This window comes from Falco cherrug, chromosome 3 (genome assembly GCF_023634085.1).
Source record: "Falco cherrug isolate bFalChe1 chromosome 3, bFalChe1.pri, whole genome shotgun sequence".
Lineage (NCBI taxonomy): Eukaryota > Metazoa > Chordata > Aves > Falconiformes > Falconidae > Falco > Falco cherrug.
The window spans coordinates 51,841,858-51,859,803 of NC_073699.1; the positions used below are offsets into that span (position 1 = coordinate 51,841,858).

At 45.2% G+C, this 17,946-nt stretch overlaps 2 protein-coding genes across 6 annotated transcripts in view; one reads left to right on the forward strand and one right to left on the reverse strand.

Moving 5' to 3' along the window:
* The window catches only part of SPIDR (scaffold protein involved in DNA repair), a 209,364-nt gene extending 208,279 nt beyond the window's left edge, over window positions 1-1,085 (reverse strand). For 2 of the 4 annotated variants that reach the window (XM_055704295.1, XM_055704294.1), the window contains exon 1: window positions 978-1,085. In XM_055704295.1, coding sequence (XP_055560270.1) covers window positions 978-992 — 15 coding nt within the window. In that variant the 5' untranslated portion in view covers window positions 993-1,085. The remainder of the gene's footprint in view (window positions 1-977) is intronic. The other 2 variants (XM_055704296.1, XM_055704297.1) reach the window with 1 other exon arrangement.
* Window positions 1,086-9,181: 8,096 nt separating this feature from the next.
* The window catches only part of LOC102051967 (ethanolaminephosphotransferase 1-like), a 57,757-nt gene continuing 48,992 nt past the window's right edge, over window positions 9,182-17,946 (forward strand). For both annotated transcript variants that reach the window (XR_008731276.1, XM_055704328.1), the window contains exon 1: window positions 9,182-9,289. Coding sequence is in view for 1 of the 2 variants with exons in the window: in XM_055704328.1 (XP_055560303.1) it covers window positions 9,239-9,289 (51 nt within the window). In the remaining variant the exon portion in view is untranslated. The remainder of the gene's footprint in view (window positions 9,290-17,946) is intronic.

The window sequence follows — 17,946 nt, forward strand, 5'->3', positions numbered from 1 at the left end:
ACTGGATTTGTATTTACGCCGCAAATGACACTTGCAGTCTGCCCTTCAGCAGCATCTCAGTATTAGCACAAGCACTTAGTCACAGGCAGCACCCGAATCGCCGTCCTGCAGATACCGCCAGCTGCCAAGCGAACCGCCAGTGTGAGGAGACCCACAGCAAGCGCCGGGCGCTTCTCCTCCCTCCACTCCCACTCGTGCACCAGGCAGCGAAGCTACTCGAGAGAATATTAAGCCAGGCAACGTTGACAAGTCTCTTTTCCTCTCACAGTTTTACTTTCCCTGCACTTTGTCCCCGACGGTCATCTAAAAACCAGGCTGTATTGCACATTTTCCCCTCAGTACAGCTGTGCTTCCACTCCGTGGCGATGGTCAGCGTTGCGCAACCCAGCACACCGCGCGGGCGGCGGACCCGCTCTCCCGCCCCCCGCCCCAGCGCGGCGGGCCGCCAGCACACGCGTCGTGCCTCGGAACAAGCCGGAGCGAACCCTCCTCCTGCGGGGTCCGCGGCGCAGCCAGAGCCCAGCGTGGCCTCCGCCGAGCCGCCCCCCCGGCAGCCGCGTCCTCGCAGGCTGACCTCGGCGGGCCCTGCCCCCGCCTGCCCGGCCAGGGCGCAGGGAACAGGACCCGCCGCCCAGACCCCCTTCCCGCGGAGCCACCCGACTGGCTGGCTGCCTTCCTTACGCCGCCGGCCCGGGCCCGGGCGGGCCAGGACGTGCAACGCGAGCTGCGGGATCGGGTATGAGGACGGGGGGGGGGGACGGGGACAGGACGGGACTGCTCCGCCACTGCCCGCCCCTCACACCGGGGCCGCAAGGCGCAGCGGGCGGCCGGGACGCACAGCGCGGCTGCAGCACAGAGCGCCGCTGCCGGCAGGGCCCCGAGGGGAGGCCAGGGCGGCCGCCACCCGCCGCGCCCGGCCCGCCGGAGCCCCCAGCCCGCCCGCGCGGCCCCCCCCCCTCCCGCGCGCGCGCAGGTACCTTCCTACGGGGCATCGCCCCCTGACCAGGCGGCCACGTCCCCTGTCACGTGGCGGGGGAGCCCCGGGGGCGGGGCAAGAGGGAACCCCCAGCCCACTCCCCTCCCCGAGCTGGCGGCTACACCCCCGCCCTTTACAGCTTTGGCGCCGCCAGCTCCCCGGCTCCTGATTGGGCTGGCGTGGCGCACCGCGGGTGACGTCACGGGGGAGGCGGGGCTCTGGGGGTGCGGCGGGGTGTGGCGGACGCGGCGCGGCGGGCGAGGGCGCCGCTGCTCTTTTTTCAGGCCTCCCCCCGCCCGCTTTCTCCATCCCGCCCTCCCTGCGGCGCTGGGGTCGCGGGCCGCGCTGGGGGCAGGCTGTCGTGCTCCCGCCCAGCAGCGGCAGGCTGTCCTCGCAGCGCGGCGGTTAGAGAGACGGCCTTAACGGGCCCCGCGCCCCGGCGGCGGAGGGGCGGCGCTGGGCTCGGCGGAGGGGCGGGCTGGGCACCGGGAGCCGTGGGGCTCTCTCGACGGGGAGCGCCGTCGCTGGCACGGCGTCCCCCCGGGCTGGGCGGGTTTGGCCTGGCCATCGGCCGCTGCCGGGCTGCTCCGTGGGCTCAGGTGGGGCTGGGGACGAGGAGGGGCTGCGGCGGGGTTGCGGCCTGGGTTGTCTGTTCCTTGGCCCTGGGCACTGGCTGAGTTGCCGGCCCAGGTTGCTGAGGGGGCGGCGTGGAGAGCTGAGCTGCGTTTGTTGTGGAAGATGTTTTGGCTCTGCATCCTTCATGATACCCGAGTTGACTCGGAAGTAAAATCTCAAGAGTGGTGCTGTTTAACACCACAAGGAAACAAACAAAGCACTGGGATATAAACACTGCCCAGATATCTAAACAAATAATGTCTGAACACGGGACAAGACGCTTTTTTAAAAATACATTTGCAGGGAAGCTGTTAACTTGAAACTTTTAACTCCCTAAGCAACAAGTAAGCTGTTAAATCTACAGACAAAAAGGGTAATGGTAGTACCAAGATATAGGGGCTTGGAACTGAAACTGCTTTGAATGGACCTTCTCTTCCATAAAATTATAATTGCAAGTGAATGAAGGGGAAAAAAGGCTGATGACCTTTGAAAATGTTTTTCTGGTACAAATGGAAACACTGGCAAAGAAGGGACAGAGAGGTTATTTTTCATCGCTTTTTGTATCTTCTTGAGAAGGTTGCTTAGGTTGTCGGTGCTGCTGTTACAGTTCAGAATAATAAACAACCTGTGTAAAATGCGAGAATTGTATCACATAGCTTAATTAGAATTTATAAAGCACTTTTGATAGAAGGTACTGTATGACTGCATTTTTATTATTAAACCCTAATTAGATGTCTATAGTTTACAGTTTGAATTTTTTCCAAGGCACCCTGTGGCCAATACCTGTCTTGTATTCCCTTTATAAAACTGCCACTAATTAAAACGCATTTTGCAAAGAGAGGAGAGCCAGAAACCTCATCATCCAAACCCCATATAGTCTTGATTGTTATGTTCAAAACAGAGTTAAAAGCAATTGTGTTCTCATCCTTCCAAAAATTTACAGTCTTTCTTCTGAAATTATTAGACTAACAAATGAATTCTATTATACATCATTTATTATATATCATCAGAAGTGGTTTTCTTTGATATTTGACAAAGTATGTTAGTGCACTATTCAGTTAAATAGTCCTTATGTTGGAGCTAAACCACGGGGAAATGAGTGGTACTGAGTCTGTATTAATTTTTTCTGTACATAAACTCCTTCCAAGGATTCCAGGGTGCTAACACCTGGGAGGAACTTCTATAGAATCCCAAGAAGATGACTGTGGTGAAAATTTATTAAATTGATCAGTGCTTATGAAAAAGTCTTTATCTTTAATTAGGAATTGTTTAACTTGGACAGTGACCTCAAGGACAACTTTAATGAGCAAGTGGTGTTTGTCCTGAGCCCCATGAACAAGCAAAACATGAGCAGGACCATCCAGATGGTAAACCATGTGCAGCTGTGTCATGATGGTAACTCCACCACGCTCAGATGTCTGGCCAGCATCCCTGTCATGTGTGAGTCTTATAAATCATGAGAGTGCACGCCTACACTTAGCATGAACTTAAAAGTTCACAAGTTTTTCACCGAATATAAAAGTGGGAAGCTCCAGGACTGGGCCAGAAACCTTGCCTACAGGTGGACGCACTGTGTAGGAATTTCCCAGGTACCAAGAGACTGGCACCAGCTGCTACGGGGCTTCCCAGCCACAGTGTGGGCCTGGATGATGTTAAGGTGGTAATTGGTGATGTATCCTTTTCTTAGTCTAACACTTTGCAGTAATGATTTGTTGCTTTGCTCCTATTGGTCTTCTATCACATTGTGTGTAATAACTAGTACTGTTTCCCTTTACCATACTCTATTCTATTTTCCTTTGTTATATTGTAATATAATAAACTACGTTTATTCTTATATTTGATTTGGAGTTCATTTTTGCTCGGTATTCAGTCAGTCAGTAAAATGGTGACTCAATCAATCAATAGATTTCCTTCAATTATTTTTTATGTTCTTCACAAGTACTGAAATGGCATGGAAATAGAGAAAACCGGTCAGAAAACCTCCCTATCTATTAGGAATTAACATATAGCTGCGATTTTTTAAAAAATAATGTTTCTGTGCAGAAAGAATAATAGATGCCGTGCTTCTTGATGAAAGCTTAAGTTTCATAATAACAGTAGATTATTCTTTAAGTCTGGTAAAAAATTCTGTGCATTGTGTTTTTGGAAGTCATAACACAATTTGCTATATAATTTTTAAGAACTGTTTTTTCACCTACATGTACAAGCACATCTGTGTTCTCACAGGCTTAAATAATAGTTTGAGTTTGCTGTTTTATCTGATACACTGACCACGTGTGTGCTCAAGATCAAATTTACTGTTGCTTAGGGAACATTAAGAAATTTTATACTTTTTGTATTTTTGTTGCATGACAATTCTATGAAAAATATGAAATTCCTGTTAACAATAAAACTGGATTTCTTTAGTGAAGTCCAGAAAGAAGTGTTTATTTGTTGGTGGTGCTGTTGATTGCACTGAAGTTTCTCAATCCCTCTGTAGAAAGAACTTTTCTCTCAAAGAAACAAAATGTATTTTATTCAAATGAGTCAAAAGATAAGGAGGCTTAAATAACTGACATTTGGAGAACTTGTTTATGTTGACTGATTGTGTCTGTCCTTCATTCTAACATGGGTTTATGGATTAGTTTCCTCTTACGGAGCTTTAAGTTTCAGCTTTAAAAGCTTTCCGGTGCATAAAGCCTGGTACAGACAATGTCAAAGTCCAACATAGAGAATTTTTTTGGCTTGAATTGTTTCTGTAGTAAAGTTTTAAGTGTCACAAATAACCCAGCCACTTAACTGGGATGAGATAGAAAAAGTTGTTAAGTATTTCAGAATCTGTCTTTTAGGGTCAGCTAGATTTTTATGAATCTATCAGGCAAGAGGTGACCCAAGGCCTAGGCTAGATCCCAGGACAGAGCCCCAATGTACATCCAAAGCAATGTTGTCCTGCAGACTGTAATACAGTTTGGTGATTCCAGGCTGTCTAAGGTTTCCTAGGAAACATGAAACACGTCAGACTTCTTAATCTCCAAACTACAGTGTCAGTTCCACTATAGATTGTACCACTTCACAATATGATGTATGGCTATGACAATGTAAGCTGTAAACCTGTGGAAAAAAACCCAACACAAACAACCCTCAGGGGATGCCAGGTTTTAGTGAAGCAAATGGAGTCAAATTTCTACATTCATGCAAATTAAAAATTCCTAGCTGATCATTTCAGAATCAAAACCAAAAATAGATTTTAAATGAATTGGCATACCTGAGAAGCATCTTTATGCCAGCCCTTGCCCCTGGGCCATAAAGCCACGAGGGTCTGCAGCCTCTGGGGCCTTCTGGCTGCCAAGCGGCACAGGGTGGCTGTGTGCTGGGCATAAGCGCCGTCATTTCAGCATCCCACCACCAAGCACTGCACGGGGCATCTTACTGTCTTCTCCTGCTATTTCTTTGTGTTTAGTGCGATAAAAGAAATACAAGTGCGTAACTTTCTGACAAACAGTAACATTTGGGAAGCATATTTGCCTACTTTTTATATAGATACCTCTGTAGTTGAACAAGATAAACACGAAATAAGATTTTCCAAGCTGAAACCAAACTCTATCACCAAAATACTTTGGTTCAGGTCTAACTGGTAAAAAAAAATGCAGGCACATATTCAGAGCTGGAAAATATGGCACTTTTTAAACTTCAAAATTAGACCTGTTTACTCCCACCAAAGTTCTTGCTGTTAAATTCAACAAGATATAAAATTACTGAGGTAATTTTGCATTTACACTTTGCACTTTATATATTTTAGTAACTTCAGCAACTGAATTATCTCTTTTAGCTCCAGTATTAATACTACTTTAGCGTAATTGGTTTAATCATAACTATGGTGTACCCTTGTGCTGAAGACTTTACAAAGGCTGTTCTCGAAAAACCGTAAGCAATGCCATGCCCAGATAAGATGCTGAAAAGTGGATGGGGTCTGCTGACTCTCTGCAGTCAAGAAGGTCTTTTCAGTTTAATAAGTAAGCATCACTTAAGCCAAGAATAGCTACACTGTTGAGGGGAAAAAAGGCTGACTGGCATGGATTTGTGTGCACCCATACTGTTTGAGGCTAGCTGCTCCACAGCAGCCTGAAGTGAGCTGGCGTGATGCAGAGCATAGCTAGGAAGAAGGTAAACATGTAAGCAGTGTGGACAGCTGGGTCCAGTGGTCACCAAGCTTCCCCATCACCAAACTGGAGGGAGCCAGAGCACAAGCTTGAGTGCTCTCCTGTGATTGTCCTTGCTGCTGAGTTGTCAGCAGCCTCCCTGGCCTGGATCAGGCCCTGCCAGCTGGCGTATTCCCAAGCAGTGCCCCTGGCACTGTTTTGGAGATAGCATGTGCCAGGACTTTTTTGCAGTAGGCAGTGTGGACAAGGCTGCCCTGACTTGGAAGTAGAGAGTTTAACTAAAAGGCCACAAGATGTACCATGCCACTTGCCCTCAGAGCCTGAGAATGGATTCAAGCCTGTTTTATTTATTAGTACAGTATATTAACTAGTGATGTGATATTTTAAGACTTTTTCTTTCATCACCATGACAATATGGAGCAAACCCCTAAGGAGCTGTGATCTGCAGCAGAGGAAGCAAAGATTAAGCTGTCTGTTTAAAGGGTCCTCTGTGATGATGAGTCCCATGGGTTAATCTCAGGAATGGCTACCTTCAAATTTTCCCTATGCAAGAAGCTCCATCATTACTAATTTCTTCATCTAACTTGTAACAGGGTGAAAACTGAAAGTCAAAGATATATTCTAAGCTATCCTGAGTCCTCATCTCTTTGCCTACCATTCTGATGGATTAAGAACATAACTTGTATTGATGTTTGATTTCTTTTTTAAACAAATACCATTCATATCTGTGGAACAGCTGTTCCTTTTAACTTCTTCTTGCATGTACCAGTGGTACAATATGCCCACTCTTTCAAAATAATAAATCACTGCTTTCCTCCCAGTATTACACATAATTAGTAAACAGCACTGAAGACCCGAGAATTCCCCAGCTGATTCACTGGATTCAAATCTGGCCTTGAATTATTTCCCCTGAGCTGCAGAGAGTCATGTCTGGGTCCTTTACTTAGTAAAGTCTGAACTGTCACAAACGTTCTGGCCACAGCTGTTAAAATACTTCCAACTTTTGCTATACTGAAAGTTAACTGTGCTCTGATTTGGGCCTTTGTCTTAGTATTTGCCTCATCCACACTCAAGCTCATGAAATGGAAGTTTGTTCAGGTTGTAATACTCACTGGTGCCAGTTAGAACTTCTCTTTACTCAGGCTACAACTCAGTTTTCCAGAAAAGACACAAGAGAATGTGCTACAGCACTAAGGCTGCTTTCACTGCTCTTCCCACCATCCTGCATGTAGGACAGACAGCTTGGATCACAGCTCAAACAATTGTCCTGAAAAGAACTCTAATAAAACATCTCAGATTGCAAAATAAAACCATAGAAAAACCTCTAAACATATCTATGAGTATGCACGGAAACAGTGAGAACATCAGGTGTAGCAGTAAACCACGTGGCTGTGGGTTTTGCTTGCTGGGCTTGGCTAGCCTGCGTGCTGGGGCCAGCCATTGGTATGGATTGTGATGCTTAAATCAAGGAAGTTTCTTAAATCAAAGGCTAGCACCTTTGATGTCAGTATAATTTCCACAGTATTCTCAAATGTTGCATGACTTGTGTCATACCTTGCTCTGTGAGGTTCCTTACCTAGTCGCCAGTCTGTTTCCCTCTCTTCAGTATAGCTTATCTAATGCTGCCTCCTTTGATGTGCACGTTAGCAGACAGAGAACATGCGGAGGCATTAGTTTGTGAAATCGCATTTTTACATATGTGTAATCTTTTACATTCTCTGTTTAGTGGGGTATTTATGTGGGTTTTTTAAAGAAGTGTTTCCTTTATCACCAAGACAGTTTTGAGAGGAGGATAGGAAATAAAACTTGTGTTCTGTATCTGCTATATCTATATAGCTTCTACATCTATATCTTTGTGACCACACAACTTTTTGACATAAATTTAGAGGCCTGCAGAGAGAAAAAAATACTTTGCTACCTTCTACCTTTCAGAAAAGGAAACACCTATTCTACTGCTGTCCATCACACTCCTAATAGTTGTCCAGCCAAATTTCTGCTTTTGTGTTTGAGGGTTATGAGTGTTGGAGTTAAGAAGTGAAAGTGATAACTATAAAATGGTTTGGTCAGTTTTAGGAACTTACTTGCGTAAAAAAATTGCACTGAGTACAGTAGCAGTCATGAGTCTTTTCTTGGGTACCCTTGTAGATTGATTCAATAGCATCATACGACTTTAAAATACAATAATAACAATGGGAAGTGAGGAGGATCTGAAATCAAAATCCAGGAACACTAATCTATGTTCAAAATCTATAAACACTAAATGAAATTAGAGTTGGCTCCTGAAAAATATGAGCTCCAAAGACTAGCTTTCCTAACTAGAATTGAGCTGTAATTCAGTAACCTGAAGCCATGTGTTAAGAGTTTTGAGTTGCTTTCAAGAGCAGAAGTTCAGCTGCTGCTGCTGGAAGCAGAATGTAGGTGTAAGCATATCTCAGGTGATTAATGTGTGGTTAATAACACAGAACAAGAACCACTGTATACGGTTTGCACTTAGCAATTTTAACTTTTATATAATTCCTATCAAACCTGCATAGTCTGTAAAATAACACTGGCTCTCACAATGCATTAGGTGTCTGGAAGAGCTCGTGGGGCGTGAGTAATGGATTTTCATTGATTTCCTTTCTGGGTAGATTCCATTTGGTCAATAAGATCTCAGACCCTGACGTGTATGATTTCAACCCTCCATCTAATAGCGTACAGCAAAGGTAACGCAAGGTGTCACGCCATCTACTTAAATGCATTTGCAGCCGAAACGTTACTGCCGATGTTTCCCAGTCCCTTGCCCACACCAGTGCCTCGCTCCCCTTGAGGTCAGAGGTGCAGAACACACTGGGGGCCCACGCAGCATGAAGGGCTCCGGTGCTGTAGAGGAATTATAGAGGGCTGTATGAAAAATGTATTTGTAAAAAGGTTGTAATAATTGTTAAAAACATAAGGTATGAAATGTTAAGGGGGAAGTGTAAAGGAATGAAGCTGGGTTCGTTATCATTGATAATATACAGCTGTGGGCTGGCTTCAGGGGCGGTGGGTTGGCTGATGTAGATAAGGTGCAGCTGTGGCTGGTTCTGTTAAATGGTTGGGCAGCCAAGTGAGAGAGAGGAGGAAGAAGCAGGGAGAAGAGAGAGTGCGCCCTGGGTGTGGAGAGACTAGGAGGAGGCAACAGAGGGACTGGCGTGAAGAGTATGTTGGTATGAGCTGGTGAAAGACCTTGTTGCAGCCGGCTACTTTGGAGCGTGCTGCGACGCGGTGCGGGTGCTGTAATAAAGAGATGAAAGAGGCAGGTCGGTGCTGGGGGGGGGAAAGGGCAGTAAAATCCTTAATCCTCACTGTCACCCGTTTCTAAAACACGTTACTTAAAATAAAACATCGGAGGGAGGCGGCGGGGCCGGGGGCGGGCGGAGGGAGGCTCCCCGGCCGCGCCGAGGGGCGCGGCCGGGGAGCCTCCCTCCGCCCGCCCCCGGCCCCGCCGCCTCCATCCGTCCCCCCCGGCCGCCTTCCCGGCGCGGCGATGTGGCGGTATGTCAGCGGCCGGCAGCTGGATGGCTTCCGCCAGTACAAGGTAACGGCGGGGGGGTCTGAGGCAGCGGCGTACGGCGGCCCTGGGTCCCGCCGGTTTGGCGTGCTGGGGCTGCCGCGGCTGCTCGCCCAGCCCAGCCCCGCTCCGCTCTGCGTGCGGCCCCGCCGCCTCCGGAGGGTCCGCGGCTCCCGGCTGCGCCCGCCCGCAAGGGTGGCCTTCAGCGGGCCGGGGTCTGCCTTGGGGCGGGGTGGGAGCGGGGTGGTTACGGAGCGGCGGGTCCCGGTGGAAACGAAGTTAACTGGGTCTTTTGAGTAGCGACGTCTGTGAAAGCCGTGCGGGTTGGATTGAAGCACGGCTTAGGAGTAATTGTTTCTGCAAGGGAGTGTGCATTGGCCCTGCTTGCCTGGCTCCATCCATGTTCTTGGTACACTGGAATGCTTTGGCTTTGAGAACTAAATGAGAAAGACAGAAAGAAAAGCTTACTTAAAAAAAAAAACACACACACAACACCTTGAACTGAACCTCAGGTTTGGAAATGACAGGCCTGCAGAATTCAGATGAATAGGTGGGTCATTCGATATCTTGATTTGCCAGTGCTGTGTTGCAGTTGTGTGAGATACCTGGGTTTGTTCCCAGAATGATGCAGGTGCGGTCTCAGGGATTACCCACAGGTGCTGTAGCTGTGTCTGAGGTGGGCCCTACTATCATGTTCACACGCCCTCAGCCCATTCCCTCTTAAAAGTGTGGGGAGCACACCGGCTTCCACCAGCGCAATGCCCAACATTTTATTTTATGTTAGGTTTTCCAAAGCAGTCCCTACCCTGGGCTCACCGTGCTTCTTGCCTTCTTGCTTTTATCATGTGCCTTCCCAGCCTGGCTTCCAACCAGGGGACTCTGCTTCTCCCTGCTCCTACCGAGCCCTTCCCTTCCCCAGACCAGCACTTCTGCCTGCTCACTGCGATGTGAAGGATGGTGGAGTAACTGCGGTTTTAGGAGCCTTCTCAAAGTCACTTACTAGGAATGTGTTAGGCGCAGCAGCTTGTTAAAATGTACCAACCTGTTTGTGCGTCTCCAGCATGAGCGAGATAAAACATGCTGCAAGCTGCATCTGGCCACTGGGCGTAAGTTGCGCAGGCCTGTGCTTGAACAGTGGAGCCGCAGGCTTGACTGAGATCACCATAGGAAAAATAAAAAGCTATTTTTAGCATAATCAGATGTTATTCAAGTAACTTTCCTGAAATATTTGAGTTTGTAGTACAAATACAAGGAACACTTTTATTGCATTCTTCCTTACCACTTGAATGAAAGTAGCTTCAAACAAGTGCAGATGGGGAAGAATCAAAATAACTTTTTTTTTAAAACTGGTAACATTGTGTAGTACTTACGAATTACAGGACAAATGATTACCAAAAGACAGAATCGCATAAAATGTTTTAGTTGAGTATATTAAAATTCCTTTGGGTTTTTTTTGGAACGTTGCAAAGGGCAGAAAATAAGTGGTTTTCTTAATCACAGCAATCAGCCAACACACTTGAGAAGTATCTGTTCAACTATGATCTGGAAAACCATGGTAAGTTCAGGTTTTAGAAAGGTGGAATCAAGTAGTTTGTTATTTATTATCCGAGGTGACTTGGGACTGGGACATCCTGGAAATAAATAAACAAACCAATCAGTCAATCCAAATGACATAGGCTACACCCAGAGAAATGCAGCTGCTGCCGAGCTGGTGGGGTTTCTGCGCCATCTTCCTGGTGCTCCAGATTGCAGGAGGATGTGGCAGGTGGCCCATTCCTGAAGTGCTGCTCACAGTGCGTTAAAGTCCTCCAAAAATGCAAAAGGAGTGCAGCAAGGAGAGGCAAAGAGACACTAATCACTGCCGCAATCTCCTCCCCGCCTCTTCACCTCACCTTCCTGTGTCTGGGCTGCTACCACAACCACAGCTCTGTTGTCACCGCCTCCCTGGCCTGACACATGCTCTTCAGCCTCTTATTGTCCTCTGGCTGCCATCTCCTCCTTCTCCCCTTCAGCCTTAGGGCCTCACCTCACCCTGCTCCTTCAGCTTCCCAGCCCCTCTGAGGAGACTGCTGCTGCCTACTCAACAGGACTGGCACTAAACTTGGTCACCGTGCCCAGCAGACACAGGTTATCTCTTTTTACAACCACCTGGCTTTCTCTGTAGCGTGTTCCTTGTTGGACCTAGCCCTACAGTGCTGTGGAGGGATACACGGGCCAGCCCTGTGAAGAGCTAGATAGTCTCTGAAAGGATTCATTAGCACACGTTCAATACTGAGCTAAAACAAGGTATTGCTTCCAGGTCTGAAGCATGCCTAGGGACATCCACCTCTCCATTGTCCATCACATTGCAGCATTGTATTTGTACTAGTATCAGTGGCTTAATATGCTCCATACTTTGCACAATTTATCTGCTGAACTGATCCAGGAGCTGATCATGATGCAGCTTAAAAAAATAATTTGTGTCATCCACTCCTTTTGTGAAGGTAAATTTGGCCTGAAAAAAGTACTGTGCAATTTTCAAAATTTTCACACAGCTGAACTCATTTCTCTGCCATGAATGCTTCAATTGTATGTCTCGGGCACTGTCTGTCTCCTGTTTGCAGTGGGAGGAGGGCCTTGGCAACAAAACCAGTACGGTTCCTTGCAAAGGGAACGGCAGACCTAATGAATGCAAAGACTTCAGCACCCTTTAGCATCGTCAGGTCCGTGTATATTATGCTTTTGAAACAAGTATTCCTCGATTACTAAGCTTTGGTTTACATTACAGAGTGACCCCACAGCACACAAAATGCATTCCCTTTGAATGAACCTAAACCAGATGTACTAGGAATGTACAAGTACACCCAGTACATGCAGTCCATGGTATCATGCTGGAACCAGTTCAGTGTAAAACCTCCTGAAATCCTTACAGGATGGACATCAGATCCTTAGGGCTAGTTGTTTCACTTTACAAATCTGTTCCATTTGTTCTTCATGTTAATGGGGATTCAGAGATTCAGTTTTCTTTTTTCTGCTCAAATGTGCACTGAGAACAGATGGAGATGTGATGATGGGACAGTTCAGACGCAACCCTGGGTATTGCTGTTGTGTTAATTCTGCCGTCTTCTTGCCTGTGGGTCAGGTGGGCAGGTACTGATTTCAGGATAGTTGTATGCTGAAGTGATTTGCTGCAACTGAAGAGCAGAAGCAGTGTTACTTGGATTTTGTCCTGTCTCCTAGGATCTGGAGCGACACAGCTGAAAAGCTGCAACCAACTGTAATTGTAGGGCTTGGGTCATGTCATTTCTACTTTTTTTTATTTCTCTTATCACCATTTTGCAGTTCTAGAGGAGCACCCATGGAATTGCACAGCTGCTTTTTTTTCTGCCTGTTTGGGTTTCTGATGTAAATAAGCAGTTCTGAGACAGCCAGGTGATGAGTACAAATAAACCAGAATTTGGTTCTTATTTTTATCCTCTTCACCAGAATGCAGTAATGTTAATGATAAGCTCTTCTTGCCATTGCCTTTTCACATCACTGCAATCTTAGGATTTCCCTTGCAAATCTGCCTCAAATCAGCTTTTCTACAGCACCTATGGGCAGAGGTTTTCCAAGCCAGAAAACTTTGACATCTTATCCTCTTTCAGAATAAGAGATCTAAGGACAAACTACAGAAGCTTGACTCAAAGGATAGGTCTTGGAAAATATGATTTAAAAAATATAAGATGAAAATGAAAATGAAAAATTAAAGTCTAAGGTTCCATATTTTCATCTTGGTGCATCCACACTGCTTCTGTCCTCTTAGGCCATTTTTTAGAGGGTGACTCCCTGTGCAGAGAAAATGGGGGGGAGAGAGTGGCAGTGAATTTAGGTATATGTGGTTTCATTTCAGTGAGACTTCTGATATTGTCCCACATTTTCATAAGTAAAGTAGATAGAGGTAAGTAAGATGAAATCAGTTTGAAGTGGAAACACATTAAAAAGGAATTTTAAGTTCTCTGTCCAAGTAGGAGGTTCTGTCAAACGGGATGCTACCTACAGAGCTGTCTCTCTGTCCTGACTGTTGCTGTTCAATACTTTCATTAATTGACAGAAGGGGGATTACTCTTGTAAAATTTTCATGTGATACTGAAACACTTTGAGGAATAGGTTTCTGATTTAAAGTGTTCTTGAAAAAGGGATATAATGGCCAGAAATCAATATGAACAAATTCAGTAAACAAGGTACGGTGCTTAGGGGAAAGAAAATCAACATTTCAAACATAAAGGAAGAGGCAACAGACTGCAAAAAAGGTACCTGGGGATCACTGTGTCAGCAGTATTGTGGCTGGGCTTTTAACTGTGAAGTATCATAGATAAGTCAAAAGGTTACATATACTCCTGCAGCTGAGGTACTGATCAGGTATCAGCTGGAATAACATGTCCTTCTTGCTTTGGCACACAGTTTACAATCCACAGAATGGCATTAGGAATATTAAGATGCTTAGAAAAGATTAACTGTGAGAAACAGTCGAAGTACCCGGAGTGAGAGCCTAACAGCCACCTAGCCTTCATGTATCCCCCTTTAAAGAAAGACCATACATAAGTTTTGGCTGCGCAAATTAAAATTTAAGGTGGATGCTACGTCAGTCTTGTGTCCATAAGGGTTGCTGGAACAGGTACTAAGGGGAATTGTGGAATCATTTTATCAGTCTTAAGAAGTGGCTTAATTTCCCTGAGGGAGGACCTACAATCTAGTCTGAGTGTTAATAAGCAGTTGCTTACACCTTTTTTAGCGAAGTTTTGGATAATGTGTTCTATTTTAATGTGCCAACGTGGTCGTTTATCTCAAGCAATAGGCTCATTACCTCGTGGCAACTTGATCTGCTTCCCGAATGTCTACTAAACATGATCCTGCATTAGATGAAGGTGCTGGAGTAGAAGACCTCTCAGGTTACATCCCAGTCCTCATTTTGGTAGGTTTGAGAAACAAGGTCAGACATATGATGATATGTTTCAAGGCTTGATTGTTTCTCTGGTACTGATTTATACCAGAAGAGCAAAGTGTGTTGGGTATAATCTAGCAGATTACTTTCTGGAAGTTCAGGATTGATCCAGATATGAGACTGGATTTCTGTTAAGTCTTTACACATTTCCAAGACTACCTGTGTAACTATGAGATTTAGAAACAGAAAGGGTTCTGCTCACATTGATTGAACAGGAGTTTTGCTTTCAAATGTAGTAGCACAAGGATTTTACATGATTTTGAAAGTTTAGGACGGGAGGCTTTCATTTGCATATTTATCTGGAACTTCCTTAGAAGACAGTTAATATTGTTCATGATTGCATGTGGACAATTTTATATACGTTGAGTACATACATGTTTATTATACAGTGTTTTTTGCAGATGGCATTTTTGGTTTTTTCCCCCTAATTTTTAATTCCAAATATTATTTAAAAGCATTTTATCATCAGTTTTATCTGCTGCAGTTAGTTTTTTCAAACCACTTTAATAATGCCCTTGAGTATTTGAGGCAGTGAAAACTAACATTCTCCACCTTCTGTAAAACCAGTGAGTCAACAGCCCATTGTTCTACAAATAAAATCTTGCAGTCTTCCTCATGTTACTTTGATGGAATGGAAGACTAGGGTTGTAATTAAAAGTTGTTGAACAATATGTGAAATGAAAAAAATCACTCATTACCCTTACATTTTCTGTCACTGTATTCATGTGTAGAAGAGTTGTGGGCCAACTGTATTACGTCATTCTGAAAGACCATCTTCATGCGCACACCATTTCTTACTCCTCATCCTGTTGTAATGGTAGCTGACATTAATGTGGCATTTCAAGAGCTCTGTAATCATTATTTTCCTTCTACATACCATATGCTAATGAGCCAACAACATAATGAAATCACATCACAGCGATGCTACATTTAATATTACTTGCTGCAGGACTTTTTCCCCAATGATGGTGTAATTGTATGTGGTTTTGAGTGCCACATTATGCTCGTGAATTTTAAAAAGTGAATTAGATCACTTTTGGGATAAATATGCTGGATATAAGGAGTTGTTGCCTTGTTGAATCTCATGAAACTGCAAATACCAACCACATAATTTAATTTTATTGCTTTTTCAAGAGATGTTAGTGTTCTGCAGTGCTTATTGGATTTTTGTGTGTAGGATATGCATGGATACACATTTATGTATTCATATGTATCTATTTTTGTTTATTCTCTGTTTTAATAGAAGACTAATTGCAAACATGTATTTGTGATTTGGATGTGCGTTACTTGTTGTAAATCTAGGGGAACCATTCGTGTAAGGGTTGTTTTATAGAGGGAGGAACTGAGCTTTTGCATCTGACTGAATTATCTCCTCTCGTGTGTCAGGATGCTAGATAACACAACTGTTTAGTGTATGTGTTACAGAACCCAACTTTAGTATCCCTTATGAAAACTGCAACCCACTTATAATCTGTCTGCCCTTTTGGGCCTAGAGTGGTTTCTTTCAGTTCCCCAGAGATTTAGGTACACATCCTGGGAGAGCGCCAGCTGTGTGGGAATTTGGTCTACTGTTTGATCTTTAAAGGGCTGCCAGTACCTCTGAGAACACGTGTTTGTACACGCACACAAAGAGATGTAGCACAGAATCCTCCTGTCCTTTCCTTTTACCAACTCCAAAAGACCAGACTACACACAAAATACAGAGAAATCAACTTACTTGCCTTGTTAGAGCTTCTTTGAACAGGGATAGTTAAAAGATCTTTTTGTGCAGTTCCTTGAGAGCATGCAGGTTCTGGTTTTTAGGAGGATTTGTACTTTCATCAGTCTGGGCCCAGCCTCTACCTTTGTTCCTGTACAGCAACAAATGTGCATCTGCCTTCTGTTATCCCTTGCTCAATATTTAATTGCATTTCTGTGTTCTGTTGCATCATTTTGGCTTTGTTGTTAAGCGTTTGAACGTGTCCCACTAAACAAAGCCTTTTATTGAAGACAAGTTAGATAGCATCCTTAATATAACTACTGATGACTGAAAAGTGGTTGTTGACTTCCAATGTTACCCCTCTCCACCTCTCTCTCGTCTAGGTGCTTACAGCCCTGTCAGTAAAGAATCAGGTCTGTCTAGTCTCACATTCTAAGCAAGAACCTCACTGTTGAGGTCAGCACGTTATGACGTCTTGCTCCAAAATGTGCTTCTCTCTCAGTTGTAGTGTGGCTCTGATGTCTGTCATAGATTCCACATTTCAAGCGTAGGTAGCCAACTTATCTGCAATCCATCAGCCCTTTACTCCTGGCAAATGGGGTTGTGGTAAGCAAGAAGCTGGACACTGAGCCCTCCATGTGCCCTGGCAGCAAAGGTCAACAGCGTCCTGGGTTGTATTAACGGTTGCACAGCCCATGAAGTAAGCGGGAAGCAATTATCCCCCTTTATTAGGCCACATCTAGAATACTGTGTCTGCTTTTGGGTTCCAAGTACAAGAAAGATGTCAACAAAGTGAAGCAAGTTCAGCGGAGGCCATCAGGGTAGTTGGGGCTGGAGCACTTGTCCTGTGAGGAGAGGCTGAGGGCCTGGAGGTGAGACATCTTCAGGGGCACCTAGCAGCAGCCCCCCAGTACCTATGGGGAAGTCCTTGAGAAGGTGGAGCCAGGTTCTTTATAATGGTGCATGATGGGAAGACAACAGACAACAGGCGCAAGCTGAAGCAAGACATATTCATGCTGGATATAAGGAGAAGATTTTCCTCAAGAACACCGAGGCAGTAGCACAGGTTGCCCAGGGAGGTTGTGTGGTCCCCATCCCTGGAGCTTTTCAAGGCACAACTGAATAAAGCACCAAGCACATGGTTGAGCTCCTGGCTGAGCCTACTTTGAGAAGGAGGAAGGACTGCTGAGGTGCCTTCTGACCTGAATTGTCCTGTCATCCTAACCCATGATTCTGTGATCTTGAGGCCATGACGCTGCTCTGCAAGCAAGGGGATGTGCCACTAGGAGGCATGACCCCCTAAGAGCAGTCTATCCTGACCCACAACTCCATGTGCCTCATGGACATGGGTTCATACATAACCTCCATTAGGTGACAGGATGTGGCGTGTGGTGTGGCTCAGTGCATCTACAAAGAAGCATCCCCAGGACAGCAGTTTGCGTAATAACAGCTTCCTCCTGACTTAGTAATACCAACCAGAATTGTTGAGTTGCCCAAACCCTGACATTGTGTTTTGAGTATTTTACTAGGAATAGCTCAAGGTGGAAGGACAATTTAACCATATCCTAGCTGTAGGTATGCACAGGCTTGTGGAACTCGGGCAGACAAAGTCAGGGGGGAGGGAACTGCTCAGGAGCCCAACTCAGGCAGCCTGTTTCCTCACAGTACAACTACATCCAGCCCTAGTACAAACAGCGCAACCATTGGGTAACACAATCCATAACCTTAGACCCCAAGAAGAAAAGCGTTTGCATCTGAGGATGTGATTACATGCCCACTACCACCTACTTTTTTCCAGGCTAAATTACAAACCCTGTTCTTTAGTTTCTACTTGTATGTTTTATGCTTCAGCCCTAAATGTCTTGGGCTAAGGTATCAGCAACCTAATAATAAAAAAAATATATATGGATGGGGGGGAAAGGCAAGGTAGACATACTATTTAAGCAACAGGAGATGCAAAATCCAAGCTATTATTTGTGAATAATTAACTAAATGATGATATAACATAATTTTATTATTAGA